This window comes from Aphelocoma coerulescens, chromosome 3 (genome assembly GCF_041296385.1).
Source record: "Aphelocoma coerulescens isolate FSJ_1873_10779 chromosome 3, UR_Acoe_1.0, whole genome shotgun sequence".
Taxonomy (NCBI): domain Eukaryota; kingdom Metazoa; phylum Chordata; class Aves; order Passeriformes; family Corvidae; genus Aphelocoma; species Aphelocoma coerulescens.
Window position 1 is genome coordinate 100714622 of NC_091016.1, and position 24350 is coordinate 100738971.

The 24350-nt window shown below is 37.8% G+C and overlaps 1 protein-coding gene across 1 annotated transcript in view; it reads right to left on the bottom strand.

Moving 5' to 3' along the window:
- Positions 1-5276: 5276 nt before the first annotated feature.
- FAM83B (family with sequence similarity 83 member B) overlaps positions 5277-24350 on the bottom strand; it is a 49604-nt gene continuing 30530 nt past the window's right edge. Inside the window, 4 exon segments of the mRNA XM_069008623.1 lie at positions 5277-6316; positions 6319-7649; positions 9719-9843; positions 18601-18765. Of these exon segments, the coding sequence (XP_068864724.1) occupies positions 5295-6316; positions 6319-7649; positions 9719-9843; positions 18601-18765 (2643 nt within the window). The 3' untranslated portion in view covers positions 5277-5294.

Here is a 24350-nt window from a genome sequence, read left to right on the forward strand (position 1 = left end):
GACAGCGATGAGGAGCAGAATGAAACCCCCATAATCCAAGAGGAGATGGTGAGATACCTGATGCACACACATGTCCCTGGGGCTGGATTGAATCTACCCAGGGGTACAGAGGGAGCTGGCAGAAGTGCTCACCAAGCCCCTTTCATTTACCAACAGTCTGGTTAACTGGGAAGATCCCAGGCGACTGGAAGTCAGCAAATGTGAAGTCAACCTACAAGGACCAGAGGAGGATGCAGGAAACTACAGGACTCTCCACTCTGAACTTGGTGCCAGCGACACCATTTCCCACAACACTCCCCTGGAGAAACTGGGTGCTCATAGCTTGGATGGGTGCACTGTTCCCTGGGTAAAAAACTGGCTGGATGGTCTGGTGACGAATGGAATTAATTCCCATTGGCAGTCTGCACAATGGTGTTCCTCAGGGCTCAGTGTAGGGGCAAGTCCTGCTTAGTATCTTTTATTGACGATCGGCATGACAGGATCACATGGACCCTCAGACAGTTTGCAGATGATGCCAAGTTGGCTGGGAGTGTTGATCTGCTGGGGGGTAAGAAGGTTCTGCACAGAGATCTGGACAGGCTGGATCAGCAATAGTGCTGCCAACAGGACCAGGGCAGTGATTGTTCTGTGCTTGGCGAGGTGAGGCCACACTTTGAACACTTGTGTTCAGTTCTGGGCCTCTCACTACAAGAAAGTCATGGAGGTGCTGGAGAGTGTCCAGAGAAGGGCAGTGGAGCTGATGAAGGGTCTGGAGCACAAGTTCTATGACTTAAATTAGTCAACATCACAGAAGCAAAAATCAGAACTACTAGCTTTGCTTAACAGCAAAGGAGCCCTGTTCTGAGCTCTCCAAGAGCAAATGTTTTCTTCCATCCTGTTTCCAAGTACAGAAAAGCATTCTCAGAACATGCAACATCATCGGCATCATGTCAAAATGTGAAAACTGCAGACCTAACTGTAACTCTTAGAGTTGAAAATTATGAAAGATTTCAGACCCTATATAAAGGTACCCAGACATCTCTGTAAGCACCTCTCTGAGATAGGAATGAAATGGCATGACAGTCTTTTGATCATTGCGGTCTCCTCTCTTGTCACTGGGGTGCCAATGGAATATGTACTTATGCAAGTGAAGACAAAATTGGAGGAACATGTTTCAATTACCCATGAATTACTGCAGCCTTATATTGCTCTAACTCTCCTGATTTAAATGAAAACAAACTAAAAAACCCCTAAGTACTGTACTGTGCAATACAACATTGATACGGGGAATAAATTACACTGAGTACCATAGTAACCTTACTGATCCCTCTGCATTACACAGTTGCAAAGCTACTTGTTGGCTGTACAGCTTACCCCACATAATGTTACAAATGAAAAAAGATATGTATTTATCATACAGCTTAGTAGAGTCGATCTAAATTCTATTTTTATATTGCCCTGCAACAGGTTTTGGTATTATTTTTTTATAATGTCTTATAAGCCACAACATTTTTTAATACATTTCAGAAAGCTGAAAAATGATCAAACAGTTGTTGTCTTTGAATAGTAATTTTTCACCTATAGGCAAACATGCATTGCCTGATAAGCTTTTTGTTTGTCTCAAGGTTTGTCACAAGTACTACTACCCTCATTTATTAGACAGCTGGCAACTTACTTTTTCTTGATTTATAACCTTTCCTCACATCTAGTTCGTGTTTGTTAGCATGAATAAAGAGTGCAGTGCAAGGTCATTAATAAGAGAACAACCAACAATTTTGCAATCTGAGAAGCAGTAAAAGCTGTTTATTATGAGGCTGAAGAAATGAAGCAAGTTATTGACTGTGTATTATGACTATGCAGGGTGGTTTATTTATGACACAAACTGAATGAGCACTGTATGAAGAGCCTGCATCTCCCATATGCACTTCCCTCTGCTCCTGACAGTGCTCCTAAGGGCCACTCTCAGCACTGCCTAACTCTGACCAGCTTTCACAGAGCTGCCCTCAGAGATGTGTGACAGTGCTAATGGAGTTTTATTTAATGTGGGAATGACTAGACATTTCTTCTGGATTTCACAACTCCCAAGCCATGTGGCCAAGTGGCTGTCATGCATGGCAACAGCTATTACTTCACAGCCTTACAAAACTGGGAGTGCATTGGGTGTGTGCAGGGTGGAAAATTTTAACATGCAAAGCACATTTAGGACACACTGAATGAAATGCATCTCCTTGGAAAGGCAGAAACATCAAGACAAGCTTTGGGAAAAAGAAGTTCAAAAAAGCAAACTTCAACTTTTCCCTCCAGAAATCCGCACATCCTTTTTTCTTTGCTGATACAAGGGGTTTTTTGACCCCTGTATTTTCCTTTCTATTTGACGGACAACTGGGTTCCCATGGAGACGTGAGACAAATCAGAGAGTACTGGTGAGCATTTTCCCACAAACACAGGTTCTGGAGGGAACAAATGAACACTTGGTCCTTGCAGCACCTGTGGAGCTCCTCAATGGGCTTCCCAACCTTCAGAGCTGTAGCTGCAGGCAGGGCATCAGGCTGCTCTTCCTGTGGTGTCAAGCAGAGCCTTTTCCTCCCCAAGCAGCACTGTGTCTTGTTACATTTCTAAAATAGTGATGTCCGTACATTAAGTGTCTGATCCTACTTCCCCTGAGGTCTGTGGAATTCATGTCAATTAACCTTGGATTAAGCCTTAATGCAGACCATTCCTATGTGGGAACTCTGAGAAGAGAGCTGAAAATGAAAAAAAAAACTAGTTCTACCAAGATTTCTTTTGCACTATTAAGTATACAAGCAGGCTCTTCACTGAAGGCTCTTAATCTTCTGTGCAGATAAAAACCAGTAGTATATATCTACAAACATAGATGACTTGGTAAATTAAAATATCTGCCTTATCAGGACTCTTCAATTAGCAATCTACTTTGAAAAATACAGTAAAATATTTCCAAATTGCATCAGTATAGATTTCCCAAAGTTTATGACAATATGGAAAGCACTGTCACTTCAAAACTTGTCCCAAGACCCTTGTTCTCCCTCTCATTTCCTTCCCAAATAGAGGGTTGCCTACAAGTGTATGTCAGAGATCATTAGAGTAGGAAGGAAAACTAAAGATCTTCCTAAAACTACCCCTATCATTTTTAGCACCACTTGCACTTCAATTCAGATACTATCCTGGACAAATGTCTGACTGACTAAAAATCATTAAGTGTTTTAAAAAGTACAGTATGGCATTGCTGTTGGCTACGTAGCTGTGGAAGTACGTTGTGCCTATGTTGAAAACATGCCTCAAGTACTAAGACACTCCTTGTCTTGGGTCTGAACATGTTACCTCTGTTGGAACAGAATATTTAAGTATAAATGTTCATTTGGGAAAAATACTAACTATGGCATTTCATCAAGAAGTGAACAAAGTTACCAGTGTTCACCAAGAAATTTATAACATCTTTTGTGATCACAGGTAATGGAGAGACCTAAACTTTCAGCAGAGGATTGAGGTGCAAGTCTTTGTCACTCTCATAAATAATAAGCACCCCCACAATGAAACAGTTACTGCTATGATGCATGAACCCTGATAAAGCTGCCTGAGAAAGAATAAAAAGCTGCTTAGTTGAAATCACCAACAATAACTACGGTGACTTCATGGGAACCAGAGCAGATTCTCAGCAAGAAGTAGATTTCCATGTAAAATCCATTCCCAGGGCCACAGGTGAATAAGACAAATGAACTTCATCCAACTGGTGCATGAAATGCCTTTTTGGTATTTCTTTCTAAAGAATGATGCCAAGACTTGATGGTGGACTCTTCCACAGAACACTGTGGGACCTTTTAGATCTAAGACTGAACTTGTCTCCTAAAACATTCTCCTGAAACATGAAGATCTGTATAAGAATTCTAAGCTTTCAGCAGTGAAATTTAAAAAAATTCTGAATTTGGAACAAAACTGTCACACAGAATCTTGCAGCTAAATGGTTATGGAGTCCTTCTATGACACAGAATTCATACCCAGGATGGGGTAAGCCAGTTGGATGTTCTGCACACTGCAGATGAGAAGTGGATGCCATGCTGCTGCCCAAACACATCACCACACCTGTTTTTATAAGCACGAACATGTAGTCACCTATTCTCGAGAGATTTTTTATGATACAGAGGGTCAGATAAACCAAACGAGTCCCTTAGAATGCAGTTAGGTGCCTCAATCCCTTCACTAAAGTTTAACATTTTCTACTATCATCCTTCACTGATACTCTCTTTGGCTTAGGAAAGGTGCCTTGTTTGATGTGGTGATTTTTACAAATATTACTTTTAGCTGCCTAATTCCTTGTGGGCTTGTAAAAGTCATCCTGACGTAAGGCCTTTAAAGCCAGAGTTGCAAACAGATCTGGCAACATTTAAAACAGACTGCTGCATGTGAAACTCAAAAACTTACCTGAGAAGTGGAGTCCACAGAAATTTTTTTTTAAACACTAAATAGAAAAATGTAATAAAAAAGCTTTTTTAAAGAAGACATTACAGAATACTGGCACGCTGTACAAATGTAATTAATCCACTGAAATTTAAACTAATTGTAGGTTATGTTCAAGGCACTTTTTTTAGAAATTATTTTTTTAATGTTCATTCTACATTCACACTAGTTTAACCATGTAAACAAGTCTGTGAAAACTCAGATTAAGGTCACTTTCAAATCTGTATGCCAAATACTTCAGAAAAATATCATATTTCACGGAAAATTCAATAAAGTAAGATAGATCCATCTGCTGCCCAAACAGTTCAATAGCTGCTATGAGGTAAACTATTAACAAGATGAAACCTAAAAGAGGTTTTCAATTAAAGATAAGAAACATGCAATGCATTAACACTTGTGTTTATCATTTGAAAGTGTACATAAATGCTGAAAAATACAATTCACTATTCCTAGTGCTATCCTATTTTTGAAGGGCAAATCTTTGGAAACAGTATTATCTGCAGTTTAAAAACATCCCCCATCTTTTTTACCCCATGCTTATTAATCTTACAATATGCTAGAATGTATTTTCTTCACAAGGAAAATGTATAAAATAAATCTTACAATATCAACACTATAAACAACTGCCTTGAGACATCTTCTGGACACAGAATTTCTGGAAAGATTTAAGTATAACAATTCTGGAATAATTATTTTTAAAAATATGTACATCCATTCCAATGTCCTAGACAGAAGAAGAAATCCAAGTAAGCTCTCCAAAAGTTAGCCACAAGTCTTTGTCCAGTTAAGATCATGGCCAGCTTTGCCAGTCTTGCTGTATTTCAATATAATCAACAAAATTTTTACTTGTTTTTGTGTAGGAAGTTCCCAAACTTTTGCATAAATCCTCTCAGCTTATTTTCATTAGGCTGCAGTGGGTGGTAAGCAGTTGAGTTGTAGGTGACCATGTGATTACTCCTGCCGTAATTATTCCCTAAGGTCTTGCTTTTGATATCTGCTAGATGTGAACTGCTGTTGGCTGCATTTCCTGCAGGCGGGCTGGCATTTTCCATCTTACAGAATGGCTCAAAGCGACTATAAACACGCCTTTCACTCAAACGAGATCTCAGCTCCTCTTGGTGTTTTGAGCCTGCCAGCTGTGGTGTCACTGAACTTGCTCTTTGAAGAGCAGAAACAGGAGCACTTTCAGAAGTAGTATTCGTGGATATTTCCTTTGCATCTTGATACTGAATCTGTTCTGTATTAAATCTTGGGGTAGATGCATCTCCTGCAGTTTCTATGAACTTACTTTCAAGGGGGCACAAGAGAGGACACTTTTTATTGCTCTCCTCAGATGGAGGTTTTGGAGATTTTGGTGATTTTGGAGACTTCGGAGATTTTGTTGGACTCCCGGTGACATCTTCTTTACTTCTGTTCAAACTACCTTGAGAATTTGATGATGAATTTCTTTTTCTCCTTGGGGAAGAATCTGCCTTAATTTCAGAAATCTTTGGTTTCTGATTCTCATCTTCAGAAACCAATGTGTCAGAACTACTACACATTCTGTAAAAGGCAGGGCCTTTGTTTTTTGACAAGTTTTCCTTCTTGTCTGGCGTGAGATTAAGAAGTGACCGCAGTTTCTGGGATCCTTTCTTCAGAAAACTTGGGGAATTCTTACTTTCTTTCTTCGACGTGCAATCCTTACCAGACTCCTCCCTGCTAGCTTCAGTGAGAGCCGCCATGGAGATTGCCTTGCTAGCAGTCGGGCTCTTTAGCTCTCCTTTCATGTCCTTTTCCTCCTGTGCCAAGTGGTTGGTCACACTATGCAAACTTTTAGCACTCTTCAGCATTTCTTCTGGAAGTTTTGGACTAACTGGCTGCTTAGTCTATGCCTAGTCAATGTGCTGTAAACATAATTGGATGCATGCTTGTTGGTACCAGGATCCAATATGGACTTTGAATTAAACATGGGAAAACTTCTCCTTTTGAGCATATTTTCATTTTGAAGGTTCTTCAAATTTTCTGCATGTTTGTCTGTACACAGTGTTGTGTACAGATACAGTGATGAGTCACCAGCTGCATTTGAATTTACACTAGGTTTTGTGTTGTCTGCAATCTGAATTCCGTGGGGTTTTGGTGCATCTGATTTAAGAGGAAAGTTTGTGCTAAGCTCCTCTAAAATATTTTCCATTCCATTTTCCACACTCGGGGCATGGTTAGATGTCCCTTTAGGCGTTGCACTTCCTTCTGACCCAATTATAGTTGAATTTGAAGAACTTGCACAGCTGCTTACTTCCTGCTGTTCAGGTAAAGTTGGCTGAAACACCAACGATGATCGCAAGCGAGAATGAGAGTACAGTGCATGAGCTTTAATATTTTCAGCTGTGTCGTAGCTATCATACCTGTCACCCAAGGCTGACCCATTTGACTCTACTGGATAATCTGACTGATCATTCAAATATGACTTTATTCGCCAGTTACGTAGGAATGATTTTGTTGTGTGCTCAAGGGTTGGCATCCTCTGCTGCAGATGGCGGATATGATTATCTGTCCCATTAAAAGACCTCCGTACAATTGAATTTCTCTCTGCAAGATTTACCTTTGGTCGTGAGAACTGATCAGCAAAACTTTGCTGGGGCATATTGTAGTTATTTGCATATCCTCCTCGTAATGATGACACAATACTAAGGCTATCAGATGGCATCTTCCAAGAATTCGGTAAATTGTTGGTTCTGTTAATAGCTCTGTTGAGCAATAGGTAAGGTGTCCTTTCTGGCTTCTCCCCAGCGTAACTATGTCTCTTCCAGTGCTCATTTTTTTCACTAGGTTGATACTGCTGGATTGGATTTTGAACATTAAAACCTGGATTAAATGGTTGCTTATTATAGGCTTGATTTCTCAAGCCATATTTATCTATTTCATTTACTGTGTATCTTCCACGAGTTTTCCAAACAGGATCTATTTTGAGAACCTTGTCTTGCCTACCAAAAAGGTTTCTTTGGCTAGAAACTGAAGCCAAGGAAGACACTGAGTGTTGGTATGTATCATTATCCCAGAGTGTCTTGCGACTGTTTACTCGCAGTAATTCTGGGGCAAATGAGCTAGGAACAGAAGAACGGGCATACAGTGTCCTGAACTCTTCATCAAAGGATTCAACAAGCTGTCCTGTGATAACTTGAACCATACTGAGGTTGGTTTTTTCAAATGACCACATGAAGCTGAAAGAAAAACAAATGACCATTAGATACAGTTCTTTTGAGCTGAAGTATCACACTAGTCCTTCTTGATAAGAAAGCTTCCGCACAAACCTTGGGTTTGTAAAAATAACTTCTAAATAAGTAAGTTGTGGGCATGATTCATGTAATTTGGACTCAGAAGGTCTAATCTAATACCAGTTAAACTCAGCTGGAGATTTTCCACTGATTTCAGTGGGAGCAGGAATGAGTCTATAACTACTCTTAAAACTGCCCTTTATAAAAAGTATTCTAAAAAAGTATTCACAAATGTAGAACAGTAAAGTACAAATACCTAATGGAACAAAATCACTTCTACAAAGACTACGGCAGGACTAACTATACCCACTGTATTTACTCTTCAGTCAGAGAATGTTACTGTGTGATTATGTTGTGATAACATGCAGGACTGCTTCAGCAATTTTGAATGCACTTCATTCTAAACACTTTCAGAAAGATCAGCTCAGAATTTTTAAAAAGTTTACATTTTCTAGTATGCAGACTGGATTGGATATGAAAAGTTCTTTTAATTGCAATGATAATGCTTTGATGAAGAAAATGTTTCTCTTTCCTGCCGTAAAAGACTGAACACAAGCTCAAAGCTAAGTAGATGCAATTATTTTACAGCTACAAAATGAGATAAATTAATATGTACATTAAGGATGCTGAAAGAAGACTAATATCATGGTGTGCAAAGCATACAATTTGTTGATTACAACAAAGAAAAAATCTGTTTTGAAATCCTATTTTCATAAAAAAAGGAAAAAATCAATGAATTTATTAATTTGCATTTTTCTTCTAGATGTTAGAAAATAGGTTTGTTTTGTTCACAAAACCAGCTTGCTGATTAAGGGGTTTTTTTGCTGTTTTTGTATTTTTCAGGAAGTTATAGTGTATCAAGATTAAATCAAATCGTGCTGCGTAAGTTTTTTTTCCTATTAATTCTCACAATTAAGAATAACACATAATATTTGAAAAAAACCCTGAACTTTAAATTGAGTTCAGTGACAGAGTTCAGAAAGACTTGTTTTTCCTGTTACAAATCACTAGATTCTTTCACAAAGAAAGCCTGATTTCTACAGAAATTGATGATTCCAGCCCCTGTGGTGCAAGGTGTTCAAGCAGTGTTGTTTTTCAAAATGGAATGAGAAAACCTATCACATTCTCACAGATCATAACACTGGGTGCAGATGTCAAAGCATGCAGGCCGTCCCTGCAGTTGCTTAACCTGATTCATTTATGAACTTGTCACTTACCTCACTACCATTTATATGTGTCAGTCTGAATTTAGGGCTGGCTGAGTCTCGGAGGAAATAAAAGGTCAGATTTTCAAAAGCTTATGGTGGTGGCAATCTAGAAAGGCAGTAGCTGTGGATCTGGCACCCAGGCACTATGCTGGCAGAAACTAACTCAGTAGGACAAAGGGGAAAAGTGTAGCATGAAAATAAGGAAAACATTTAATAATGTGTGAGTTAAGACTGTCTCTGCTTTAACTTAGGTTTTTTCCAGCTCTGCAAGGCTGTAAGTTCTTCCAGCCTGTGTCAAGCACACATATACTAGAAATATAAAGGAAAGCAGAATAAAGAAACTTAGCCATACATAGAGAGAGATTTAAGTTCGGCAATTTTGAATTTGACATCATATACTAGAGAGACACAGAATCAGTCTCTAATGTTACTTTTAAAAGATTTATTAGATGGAACTATCCAAGACAGCTTATGAAATAATTTTGACAGCCTTTTCTGGAGTGAATATTAAACAAGAGTAATTCAGACAATATAAGACAAATCAGGATTTTTTTTTCTTTTTAGCGACTCTCCAGCTGTAGCAAAACCTATATCCTTTATTTCTTGTTTGTGAAAAATGAACAGAGGAACTCTTAGGCTAGTTAGCAATAAGTATCTATTAAAAACCTGTTAAATTACAGAAAACATAATCAAATTTACCCATGTGCTTCCCTAGAAGAATTTTCACAAATAGAAAACCCCCAAATTTGCTATAGCAAGTACCTGAGATGACAGGTTTGCTACAGACACTTCAGTGATTGATCTTACCTGTAAGAACCATATATGACTTTCTTACAGTCAACAAGAATAAATTTTTGTTCCATTTTTCCATGGAATTTTGCTCCTGTTTTAGAATAGTAATCTTGTCCTTTCACTGTCCGCACCCTCATATTCTGAAAAAGACAATCAAAATACATTACTTGGTCTGCTATAGTCCATGTTTAGCATCCAGGAGGCTAAAATTCAGAGTAACAGTAGAAGAAAAGTTACATTATTGCATATTAATAAATTCTGCAGTGAATGAAATGCTTATCAAACTTGTCACCTAGGGACCCAAAATGGCCAGTTACTCTTGTCTTCAAGACACAGAAAATGAAACTCCACTTTTCCACAGCCACCACTTCAGAAATGAGGTTCTGACACAAGATGTCTTCAACAAGGGAAAGAGGTTTTTTACTGTAAAAAAAAATTCATTCCATTATCTGATGCACATGTTTGTAAGATTTCCAAGTATCTCAGCTAATCATAGAGAACACTAAAAGAGCCAGGATCGCTTTTATTTTAATTGAACAAGGCTCCTGTGTCTACAAATACATATACCATACTCTGAGATGATCCACTGAATGATACCACTTGGTGCCAGAATCCCTTGCAGTTTTACCACTAGTAAGATTTTTCTATCAGCTTTGCACCATGAGATCAATCACATTTTTAAATTCAGAGATGCTAACACCACGTGCATAGGTAGCACGAACTCAGTGCAGCAGTTAATTTTGACTTCTATTAAGCTTTATGTTTTATTCATGAAAACTCAGTAAATGGCACTTGGGAAATTTTCCATGCTGGATCTCAAAAATGTGGTCAATTTTTATCCCAGACTACCGATGAAATGGATTCAGCTAGGTCAGCATCTTGTATTATTTCTCTCCCCACTGTCCCTTGTTTTTTTATGCTCATAGAAAAAAAAAAATTGAAAGAAGTTGTTACAACACCTTATGGACTGTACTAGTAACAATTTTCAGAAATCTCTTATGGGGATATAGAAAAAAAAGCACATTTAACAGAAATTGTTACACAAAAGGTGCTTACTTATAGAAAAACTAAAATTTATACTCAAAGTAAACCAACCTACAAGCATCTACCTCATTTAACTGTGAGACACAAAATGCTTCACAAGACATAAAAGTAGCTTGGAATATAACTGTGAATAATCAAAATATTTACTGTGGTTTCTAGCCTTGGAATAGTTTTTCTACCAACCCTAGGTTTTCCAGTGGGAGTGAAATCCATAATTTAGCATTGGCAGTAAACAACAAGAATCTCTATGATTATTACACACTCTGAACATATGGAAATGGTGGAATGTAAGACCTGTAAAGAGACAAGAACGTCTTGCTTCACAGGGCTGGTACACGGGCAGGTTGCAGATCACAGCAGACTTGCTCTGTAAAGGTCAGCTCTAGGTTGAAGGGCTGTCCATGAAGCAAATGGAAAAGATTGTGCACATGGAAAATCCAGCAGGATCAGGAGGATCAAATAAATAGGAAAGGATGCGATAGGATAGGATAGGATAGGATAGGATAGGATAGGATAGGATAGGATAGGATAGGACAGGACAGGACAGGACAGGACAGGACAGGACTGTTTCAGATGGAAAGGATGTACAGTGATCACCTAGTCCAACTACCTGACAAATTCAGGACTGACCGAAAGTTAAAGCAAATCATTAAGAGTATTGTCCAAATACCTCTCAAGCACTGGCAGGCTTGGGGCATCGACCACTTCCCTAGGAACCCTGTTCCATTGTTTAACAACTGCCTCAGTAAAGAAATGCTTCCTGATGTCCAGTCGAAACCTCCTGTGGCAGGGCTTTCAACCACTCCCATGCACCCTGTCACTGGGTAACAGGGAGAAAAGACCAGCATCTCTTTCTTCACGTCCATCCTCAGGAAGCTGTAGAGATGTTTAAACTTACAAATTCATTTAAAATTCCAGTCTATAAAGTATGACTGAGTTTGCAATACGGTGACATAAGCATTCATTATCTATGGGAGCACATCTACATTTACCTAAAACATACAAAGTTCTAATAGATAGAGCTTTAAGGATATAGTAGGAGTTTTAAGGATAAGATCTACGACAATCCAGTGAACCTTATCTTTCCAAACAGAAAATTCAAAAACTTAGGAGAAAATACCCATGAAATGAAAGCACATTTCCAAACAACACATGCCTTCTAAATCAGTGCATATTTAAATGTTGGTATCTTGAAACTTTTATCAAATGAGTTACACTTAAAAGTTGCAGAGTTGGCAAATTATGGTTTGACTCAAGCTATTCAAGTTCTTTAAATTTCATTCACTGTTAGGTGAGTTTTTACTTAGCATTTTTGTCAAGCTGTGTTCAAACAAATTCAACTTAGTTAAAATGTACAAAGACAGCATTTAAGAATTACTTTTGTTTGTGAGCTATCTGCCTAGCAAATGTGCTAAAAACATAAAACATAAAGTTTATCTCTTAACTAGATAAATGAAAAGAACTATTATCTAGAAGTCCTGTAAAATTTTAAAAGGCAAAAATTTTAAAAGTGAAAACACAGGTGGGATGCTTGGGTCTATTTTCAGAACAGCTACAAAAGAATTAGTAACAACCCAATTTGCATTACTGAATGCCAGGTTAACATAAATTTGCACCTCTAACTGCTAATCACTTTTGCTAACCTAATGTTCAGTCTTTAAGTTTTCTGCATTCCAATTAGAAGTTTTCTTATTGATGAAAGTCAATTTTTGTGCTTTTCCAAGGAGATTTTGTTGAACTTTTAACAAGTCCACTGAAGAAAATAATTTTTCCACCAGCAGCTATTCAAGTTTTAACTAATTATATTAAAAGCTTTTATTTGAAAGATAAACACCATGGAAATAGTAATTCCTGAAGAAAAAGAAAAGAAAATACTGAAATTTACCCATTCTAAAGATAATCATAATAGAATCTCCTTATTTTAAAACAAATCTTGTGAATTGATAATGAAATTTGCATTTACTTTGATGACTGTTTTACCCAGTTCTATATACCACATAATTATATGTGTATCTCAGACATATTTAATTATATTTAATCATATTTATGTCATTATAATTTGAAAAAGGTAACTTGAGAGCAGCTTATACATTTTCAAGTAACCGTAACAGTTGGCCTAAAGACATGCCAGTTGAACACATAAAATCTTACTGAGATAAGGTCTGATTGGCATTGGACAGGATATCACTTGGGAATCAATGCTGGAGGCACAACCAAGTCTAACAGCTTGCAAATTACCATACTATACACAAAAAAAAAAGCTTTGCCTTAGGTACACATAAGTTGAAATAGGCATATGTAAAAAAGGAAGAAGATGATTTACATTAAATTCCTGGGGGTGTTTAAAAAAATTGTAGTCACTAGAGTCACTCTGTTCTCCTTTTTGTTTTCCCTCTCTTCAGTATTTTTCCTCCTGAAACTTTTCCATCCCTATTCCCTGATCCTGAACTCTTTTCCTCCCTTGGTGGGTCATCCATTACCAGATGGGATCATGACAAGTACCAGAGATCCTGCCCACCTTTCTCACACAACATTTCCTTTTCCTGTGCAGTCCATCCAGAATTCTTCATCATCTTCAAAGCCTCAAATTAAGGTGCCAGGAATGCACACTTTTAATAATCACCCAAAATACAAACCATATTTGAGGATATATGGCAACAATGCATTCCACTTGGGGTTAGAAGCAGTAAACATATACATACTGAATTACAAGCCCCATCTGGTATGAAATGCTGGGCTTCACCCTCCTGCTGGGTTTCATCCTCAGGCTATAGGACTCTCCTCCTAACAGCAGTGTGCCACTCATCACTGCATCACTGCAGGTAAAGCAATCATTCATTTATGAATGGAGGGTTTTGAAGTCAAACAGATGATCTTCTCTCTTGTCCAAGAGGAGTTTACAGGACACTCAGGAACATTTAAAACATACAGTGGCTGCAGTTTAATGACAGCCATCAGTGCTATCCAGTTAAATGACACCCAATAACGAACAGGAAACAAGCTCTAACCTCTTTTTATGTACATTTTCTGTATATTTGCATTCCAGAGAGTGCCACATAACCATGATTTAAAATTTTGAAGTATTATTCACCACTACACATTTTTTTTCATTAGTAAAATCTCTCCAATATGATAGGTAAGTACAGTGAGTATACCGGTCTCAAACTTTTCATTTCAGCACTTTTTATTTGTAGGCTTTTGTCAGTGTTCCATTACTCGTCCCATACTTGCTGTCAAGAATATGCACAAACAAGAAAATGGATGTCCACCTAACAGTTAGCCTAACAGTTTTAAAGGAAAAATAGTCACATTTCTCATATTGTTCCTCATTATTAATATTATTTATTATCCTGGGCCTCTCTTCTCTAGTAAGATAAAATAGGTCATAAATCATAGAATACCAGATTGGACCTCGAGGATCATCTGATCCAACCTTTCTTGGCAAAAGCACAGTCTGGTCAAGATGGCCCAGCACCTGTCCACTTGAGTCTTAAAAATGTCCAGTGTTGAGGAATTCACCACTACCCTGGAGAAATTATTTCAATGGCTGATTGTTCACTGTGACAAAATTTCCTCTTGGAATCTCTTCAGGAGTAACTTGTTCTCAAGACCCTTCGTCCTTTCCATGGGACTCCTTGTAAAAAATGAGTCGCCATCCTCTTTGTAGCCTCCCTTTCCATACTAGAACACAGTGATAAGGTCTCCCTTTCTGTTCTCAAAGCTGAAAAAACTCAGTTTTCTCAGCCTTTCCTCATATGGCAGCTTTCCAGTCTTCAGATCATCTTTGTGGTCCTTCTCTGGACCATCTCCAGCCTGTCCACATCTCTTTTAAGTAGTGGGGATGAAAACTGAACACACTATTCCAAGTGCGGCCTGACAAGTGCTGAGTAGAGTGACTTCCTTACCTCTGCTGGTGATGCCCTTGCTGATGCAGCCCAGCAGCCTGTTGGCTTTCCCTGCAGGAGCAGCACACTGCTTGCTCACAATGAGCTTGACATTGACAGAGCCTTAGATCCCTTTCCACAGAGATGCTCCTCAGCTGGCTACATCCCAGCCTGTGCTGCATTCCTGGATTATGCTTTTCCAGGTGCAAGACTTTACCCTTGTCCTTGCTGAACTTCACAAGGGTCTTGTTAGTGCACTCTTACAGCTAATCCAGGTCCTCCTGCAGGGTGGCTCTCCTCTCCAAAGTGTCCACTTACTCACTCCATCTGCTATCACCAGCAAACTTTGTCAGGGTACACTTGATCCTCTCATCCAGATCACTTATGAGGATATTAAACAGCATTGGGCCCAGTATTGATCCCTGGATGACTCCAATTGTGACAGACTGTCAATTTAAAAAGCAGTCATTGACTATATATGTGCTGTAGGAATGCTAAGTAGTTTTCAAGTTTGCTTCTACTCTGACTTTGAATGTGATTCAACGACCACTCAAGACTTGACTGGAGTCTGGTCCTTATCACCGACGTTTGCACACAGATACAACATCATGCTGTGCATGGCTATTCAATAACCAAATTTGCCTTAGATGTGGAAGTACTGGAAAACTTTAGATGATTTTGCTAACACTGGTAAGGAAAAACAGGCTGCCAGCAGGTCTCAAGAGCAACTCCTACTATGCATTTAAACATGCATTATCTGGGAATAGACTTCACTGAAGGAAACTAAAATCAATTCATTAGTGGTTTAATATTCTCTTTCCTGCAATTCATTAAAAATACTGAGAAGATTATCAAGTAATAAACAGGTCCTGCCAAATTGCTTTCAATATCCTCCTGCAGCAAAATGATTCTTCATTATTAACAGAGGAGTAAAAAAGAAGTTTCTCCAGAGCATAGAACCTCTACCATGTCTCACCTCATATCAAATAAAATACAAAGATCTGTGTCAGATCTTTGTCAGGAGCTTGGTTGACTTCTTGGGCATTAAATAACATTGCCTACAACATCAGTTTTTTATTTCTAATCCAAAATGCATTGAGCATTCTGGTGACGCTGGGGATTGTTGTCTTGCTGCTGCATTCTGCAGCGCAAATCTGTTTCACAGTTTGCTGAGGCGTCTGATAATAGCAGGAAAAAATGTCAAAAAATTTACCTATTAGTTTCTGAAAAATCACCTGAAAAAATAAAGTTTGAATCTGTAACAACTCTTCATCTTTCTATACAAAGGAATTGCTGACCAAGCAAGTCAGATCAGTGACAAAACTAATCAAAAGAAGCTTAGGTAGAGAAAAAAAAAGAAAGAAACATATTAATTACTGAGGACAAATGTAGTACAGTCAGAAAACTAATGAAACTGGAAAAGAGAAAGGGAAAGTATAGGAAAGGAATTATTTGAGTTCCACTGATGGATGTGATGTCAAGATGAATATTAAGTAAAAAAACAACCCATATGAAAAGATGCTGCAGGAAAGACTAAAAATAATCCTAGTAACCCCCTGATTTCATAGTTTCCTATATGGAATTCACAAAATAACGATAGAATATACAGTCCATCCATTTTTTCAGTTATATGTTTCAATAAAGAGGGAAACGCCCTGATTTGGAGTCAGACTACAGATGAGAAAAACTGTCTGCACAGACATTTAATGAAGATTTATGAACAAAATCCTCTTCTTTTTTTCCATACAGAAGACTACTTAGTTGTAAATCTGATTAAAAAATACAGTTTCGTTCATCATTGCATCTTGGTTTTTTTACTGATTCAAAGGGAGAGAAAAAGAGACAGAGGTGTTGAGTCTTAGAAGCTTTACAGAAAACTCATCCCGAGTGTATGGACTAAGAAGCATCATCCATAGTCCAACAAGACTGAATCAAATCATGCCAGAAAATAACAAGACCAATGCTGCTGGTGCTACATCTTCAGGAAAAGAAATAGACTCATACAACTCTGTTCTCTTCTTGCCTTCACTGAACAGAAGGGCAAGACCAGAAGGCAAAAGTACAAAAAGTTGAAGATGCTTATTTTTTTTCTGAACCTTGAGTGATGGGGAAAAGGGAAAGGGAGAAAACATCTTCAAAATACTGGCTGTTCTTTCATAGTCACTTGCATTTCCCTTTCACCTCTAAAAACGCACAGGAGTTAATGCAGGAGTAGTAAACTGCTATTCTCAGAGCAACAGTCACTGGGAGTAGTCCTTGGATGAGAAGACCATTAATTTGAACAGCTTTATTACAAGCTAAACTGGAAACTCAGCACACCACAGGATTAGTGCTTACCTCTTTGGCATATATTTTATTTTCTGATAACACTCAAAGTATTCTAAGCTAACCTTGCAAAGTGAAGATGTATTTTATTTCTCCTACCAAAACCCAGAAATGTATAAAACACAATGTCACTGAAGAGGCCACATCCAAACCTCTCCAATCCACAGTAATCCATGCAAAATCCACTCTAATCTATTTATATTAATTCTTTCAACCACAGTATATATACTTACAGGTCTGTAAAACTGCATTAAAAAGACAACCTTGAATCCCAAGAAGGTAAGCTTTTGAAACAGCTGTGGATACACACGGCATGGAATTAATTTGAAAATGCATATGGCGTTTTTAAAATATCACTTGAAAGGCATGGTCTTAATTGTTTTTATTTTAGAAGGAAAAAACTCATTCCATATGTAGACAGAGACCATTTTTGGCAACATCTATGGTATAATTAACCCAACTAATCAGCAAATGGTGGTATCTCAGGTTCCAGAGTATGGAAGTATTGCCAAATACTGACTTCATGAAGGCAGTCACTACCAGTGTTTATAGAATCACACCACAGTTTTGGTGTCTTTTCCCAGAAGTTTCCGCAGATCTGTATATTAGGACACCAGACAGTGATCCCACACACAGTCATACACAAGAAACAAGCATGGAAAGTGGAGTGGGAATACTTCTAAGGACTTAAGTCAACACTGCAGAGTAAAAATGGGTATAAACCAGAGTTTGCTTCAAACATCTACCAAAAAGTCCTCTTTATCCTCACAAATACACCACATCTCGATCTGATTCTTGGACTGGGTTCTTAAAATGGGTGCTGCTAAGAAGAGCTTTTATAATACTTTTGTCTGGCATGAACACAGCTTAACTAGTTACAGAGGCAAGGAATTTCAAATGGAGTTATGAGCTAAGGCAGTGCTCAGAACTTTGCAAAGAGACTTTGACAACATCCTTGGAACTTCCTTAGAACAGCAGACAGTAGACTAAATCTATAAGTATTTATGAAGCATTTATGTCAGTTCAGTGCAGCTCGTGGTTTATATTCTAATCCCTGATAAACATTTGGGCAGTGCAGGAAATCTTGTGAAGACATAAATGGTAGTCATCTTGTTATCTCTCTTACAAGATAAAATTACATATTTAATGTCTAAAAGCAACAGGATGAAGTACAGACATGATAATATGGATTTTCAGGAAAACACTAATAAAAGAGAATCTTGGGCCTCTTAAAAGTATTTTAATTCATAACCTTAAAGAAGATCATAAAATGAAGTACACACCTTATTAATTTATCTAAGTTTTATGACTTTATTTACAGGCAACTATAAGAGAAAGGGAAAAAAAAGCTTAGTTTTGCAAACATGCTGTATTCCTATACACACAATAATGGAAAATTATTTTATAAATAATATATGAAAATTATGTCATTCTATCAAATACTCTTGGTTCTGACACTTGAAAAAGGTGCTTTTAAAAAAATGTATCTGTAGAAAGTTCTGCTGAGAGCTTACCTATTTACACCTGATTGTTAATTTCAAAAATCAGTATTCAATAATCACTTTTTCAATAACAGTCACTTTTCAGTGGGCTGTGGAGGAGTAAGCAGTGAATGTTCATGCAAAGGAAGACAGGATGCCTTACCCTGAGCCTCTGAACTTGACAGCCTTGTTTTTCTGTCATCTTCAGAAAGTGACTGAAGTTCGACTCATCAAGCAGGATATACACTGCGATCCCTCTAGCAGATGCCTCCACGATTTCTCTAAAAATATCCACATCTGTAAACATGTCCATAACAATGGCAATGACCTGAATCAAACAGAAAAGACACAAATCATTGTATTGTATAAACTCATACACAGAACTCTTCACTGAAGCCTGCACCGAGCCCCTAACACATTAATATTTTTTACACATTAAAAGGTTTTATTTTCTATGTTGTTCCACTTAAACTGGAAGGCTTTTCAAGACCACCAGATGACCCATGATATGGGTGTGTGTAGTGATTAGTTTTATGAGGAAAAGGAAGTCCAGTAAAAGAGAGAGGGAGGAAAAACCAGCAATATAAATGCAGTGGGAAAACCCATCAAAATAGAACTGCAGTATGCATAAAAAAAATTCAGATGAAAGTTTTTGTACAAGGGGCTTCTTAGTCTCTCATCATTTTCTCTAAAGCTAATGGTTCAAGAGCTTGAAGTAGCCAATAGGCAGACACTGAAGAGCTGGGGGCACTTCTACTGGGACAACACTTCTTCAGCTCGTGAGAGCTTGGCTCAAGAAGATCAGAGTGCTGAACACCAGCTACCAACACCCTTCAATCCACAGGGATAAAGTAAGTATGTCTGATTTGGAAAAGCAATGTCCCTCTAGTGGTATTTTGGAGATATATATATATATAGAAATGTTCTACTGTTGACATACCATTAGTAATTTGGGAAGAACTACTGTTGAAATGTGAAAGGAAATAAGTAGACGAACTAGTGTCTGTGTAACTTCTAATGATAGTACTTTTATCCACTAGAGCTCTCATGAAAAGTTCCAGTGAGATGTCTCAGGTTCAAATTCAAACCAAATAAAACCTTTCACAGGTATCAAAGCAGGTTTTACCATTTTCACTAGTCTTTAAACTACCTGTACATCAATTTTAAAGGTGTAATTGTTAAGTTGCAAGTACTCATTCTGGAACTGAAGTATTTACCTCACTCACAAAATTTGGTAAATGCTGTTGTACACACCCAAGTAAAAGTTATGTCTCCTGTCAGTTGTATGAATTACCTTTTTTGAATCCCACCTGCTTAGAACTAAATGCTTAATTTATGCCAAACACGTATTTAAATCACTAGAAATATAAATGAGATGACTTACATAAAATAAAATAACAATGAAAACAATTAGAAAAGGTAAAAAGACAGTTCCTGAATAAGAAAAAAGGAACGAACTTGGACTCTTCATTACATGTCACCTGGCAATAGAGTCTTTACAAACCCACTAGTCAGAGAGGAACTAAATAGCATCAAAGAATTCAATTCTTTCAAAAATCTTAGGTAATATGCCAATGCACTACCTCATTTTCTTTATTCATTTTTGAAAGTAAAACCTAAATGTGTTTTTCTTCAGTACAGAATATATTTCTTTATCTAAAGATTGAAAACACAAATGTTTATCTTGACTCCATGGAACTCATCACTTTCAGACTGCACCTTCTGCTTGGTCTTGAGATACACAATGTTAACTGAACATGGCAGCCCTATTTATCCATCTGTCTTGTTTCACTTGCTCCTGAGAAGAAAACTGCCAAGATAGATCAAGTATGGTAGGTAAAAAGGCCAAAAAATAATCTGTTCTCAAATAGTCTGTTTCATTACCTGTGTCCCCACCCCTCTGAACTCCCTAATTTATTCCTAGACTTTCCTTTTCTTCAGATCTTCAAGAAATGGGTGCTCATTACGTTCTAGAATCAATTTAAATGTAAGAGAAAAATCCTGAATGGATTCATTAGTGTACACTGATATGAATACATGAAATATTCAAAACCCACAGTACAGCCTTCAAAATTCATTCTAACACTTTCCTATGGCAGATATCTAAGATACCCATTTGCAGCATTTTGTGGTTGCAAAGACTGCTAAACTGGAAAGATGCAGAAAAAAACCCACAAGAACATGTAATAAAAACTAAAACCCAACACTGACTAGAATGGCCATATCTATCTTTATGAAGAGGAAGGTAGAAATAAACAAATAAGCAAGCAGGCCAGTAAGCTGGTGATTTAAGAAGTATGCATGTGAACTATTGTGAAGATATTTCACTTGATGAACAGGGGACCCTCTTTGTCCTCACTAGCAGAATTGTTCTTAAACCATTTAGCTTATTAAATCTGGAGGAATTCTGCAAAGCATCAAGTAGTCTTTCAACAAAATGTAGGTTTCACTTCCAGAGTTGGAATCGAGATTATATTTTGAAACCTGAAACTTGTGCTGTCTGAAAAGTCCTTACCAGAATTTGAGTACATACATGCAAAGCAATAGTCATGATTTGACAACCAACTAGGTATCCCTTTTTGTGTTCCCTACAGACCAGAGGCGACTCTTGTTGACCATCCTCATTAGGCTGCCCATTTACTCTTAGCGACACTCAATTGATCTATTAAACACAAACATAATTAGGCTCATTTGCTGGATAAGACTGCCAAATTTGAACAATGAATATGATATACATGATACATACAATATGTAACAAGTCATTAAAAGTGGTAATTTTTGCATACCGATTGCCATAAACCAAAATAGATGTCTGACCATAAATTAAAGATTTTGATTCAGAAAGAGTGGATTCCATAAACGTCATGGAATATTATGGCCTTTAACTTCCTTTTTTTTTTTCTCCTTTTAATTGGCATGTGTGTACATTTCCCCAGTTTGCCTACTTTGCAGCAGAAGGGAGTACTGCACACGGGAAAAGACAAAGCAAATATGGTATTCAGGGTTCCAAGTTTTGATTAATTAAGGAGACTAAGATTTGGAAATTACTTCAGTGAGGTATTCCATAATGTGTACCAACCTTTAATTAAAGCTGCAACAACAGCTGCAGGATTAGTTACTTGCTGCATCACTGCGGAAGGAAAGATTTCACTACTGTGTTTTTACATTTGTTTTTGCAATTGCAGAGCTAATTTCTGCCCTGGTTCTTACAAGACGAATACAACAGTCAATTCCAGCACGGAAGAAAAACTGATACAATTCAAACTGCAGAAAGAGATCAGAAAATTGCCTATCCCAGAAATTCTGTTTCTTTTGGGCATAACAATACTATCCTGAGCCAAGAAAACCTCCTCAAGGCAGAAAGCTCTAGTGTCATACAGAAGGCTTCCCTAAAAACTGCCATTTTCTTTCCATAACATATTTGTTTTCCACAATGCAAAGGTCTTTTTAAAAGCAACCACACATGCTTTTGAAGCAAATACAGTGGCCTTCCAACCATTCCGGGAAAACTGGATGGGTACAGAAGTTTTTTGATGAGAGCACCAGAATTTTGGGAAAACTTTCCAAACCTTGGCAAACTGATTATCACCCTGATCAAAAAATGACCCTCATTTGAGAATAAATAATTAAGCATGTTACACTTTCTGGGAGGAGAAAATAGTTGGTAGAGCAGACACTTGCTGTGCATAACATCATGTAACACTGAAATTATGCAAGAGGGAACTACCACCACCTGGATGGGTATTATATAGAAGAGCACATTTCAGTGATCAACTAAAAGTGAAGACAGCGCAGAAAATAGTTTTTATGCTAGTTTTCTTCTCCCAAAATTAAACTTAAATAATCTTTGATTGTCACTACTAGTATTTTTATCTTATCTACCCATTCCTTTTTTTTTAAGTGATGAATATTTTTAAGCTTAAAATTTGGTTTCAATGACATCCTTACAGAAGAAGAAAATCTGCTGAAGTCAATATGCACAAAATTACTCCTAATAAATCTCACAGTATGCTCACCTGAACTGAAGGCAGCAGTAGAGCCATATGCAATCATTCTTCTTACTGTCTTGACACTAAGACTATGCTTTGCAACAGAAAAGTAAACTACACACACTACCAGAAAGGAAAGGAAAGTATAGACAGGAAAGTATAATTTTGTTGACTAGCACTACTTTTATGCAAATATTCTAAACTTTTTCAGTAAGCTGATTTATTTATTTTGCACATTAGTGAGGAAAGTACCATTTTAAAACTCATCTCTAAACTATCATCACTTTAATACGGAGTTCTTTTCATTCTTTCAAAGTTCTTAATCTTCAAGTTCAGTAAATGACTGACTCCTACACAAAGTACCAGTGACAAGGTTCATACATACACAGACACAGACACATACACATACACATTTGTTTTGAAGGTTAAAACAAACAGCCATAGCTGAAATAGCCTGCATATTCTTGCTAAACAGGAGATTAAGTACACAGTCACATGGCAACACAGTGGATATTATGAGACTGTAAATGGAGGCCGATGTCCAGTTCTGTCGCATCTATTATGTCACAAGGTAAGTTATTGCTGGTTTGGGCCCATTCATGTGCATTCCATTTGCTTTGATGGTTCTCACTTTCAGAAACTAACTCTATTCAGAGGCTTACCTAGAAAGAAGTTGCTAATCCAAACACACTTATCACTTAACATCTCCTGAGCATGTCCAGGGGAGGGCCACCAAGAGGGCACCTGCCCTGTGCAGAGTACATGAAGGAGCTGGGTTGTTCAGTCTGGAGCAAAGACGGCTTCAGGGAATCTTAAAGCAGGTCCCGGAACTTTACAGGGAAGTTCTCGAGGAGACAAAGTCATGTTCTTCGCAGTGGTGGTAGGACAAAAGACAATGGTCAAACTGAAACTAGAATGGTTCTGACTGGATATAGGGAAACCCCCTTATTCCCACAAGGACAGCCCAGCAGTAGAGCAGGTTGCCCAGAACAGACAGGTTTCCATTCCTGGAGGTTTTCAAGACCCAGCTGGATAAAGGCCTGAGCAACCTGTTCAGATACTACCACTAGCCATGCTTTAAGGAGGAGGGCCGGAGACTTCCAACTGACCAAGGCTGCAACTCAATGATTCAGAGATCTTCACTCCCATCATTGTCAAAATGAAAGCAAATTTTGCCATGTTTGGTAGTAATTATAAACTTTGCTGTGAGGCTTAAAGAAAACAAAGTCTATAAAAAGAGAACATTGAGAAATAAAGGAGTTTTTCTGCTTTACTTCTCCCATTTTTGATATGAAAAAAATAAGTGGACTTTAATCTTCATATGAGTTTTAGGACATCAAAATCAACCTTTTAATGGGTTTGTGCTGAAATTCGGGCATAAATGTAACAAAAGGTCTTTACTGCTGGTGCTCAGTAAGTCTATTTTGTGAACCCGACAGTTTCATTATTCTCAGCATTACCACTTCTTTCACAAATACAAATTATGATTCTCTAGGTTATATATAGCAGTGTGTGTCATTTAACAACTCCTTTGCTATAAACAGTAAAAATACAGCAGTCCTCTACTAAAACTGCTTCCTTAGGGCAGGCTTTACTAGAGACACCTACCAATATCAATAACCTAATAAGGAATGATGTTGAAGACCTATTCTACACTGCAAGAGTACTGATTTCTTGTAACCTACATGCGGCTTACTTTGGGCATTATATGACAAAAATCCATACTGCTGTGTAGTGCTTTTGAATGTCACCACCCTTTCTCACCCCAAGAACAAAAAACCGCATCTCTGACAGAATTATTAACTCTACTTTCATTGACCTTTTCTCTGGTACTCCAGTCCTCTTTTTGCAGATCTCTGTTTTGGGGAGGATCTCCTTGTGGCACAGGCTCAGCGCTGTCTGAGTCTGGCCTTTCTCAGACAGC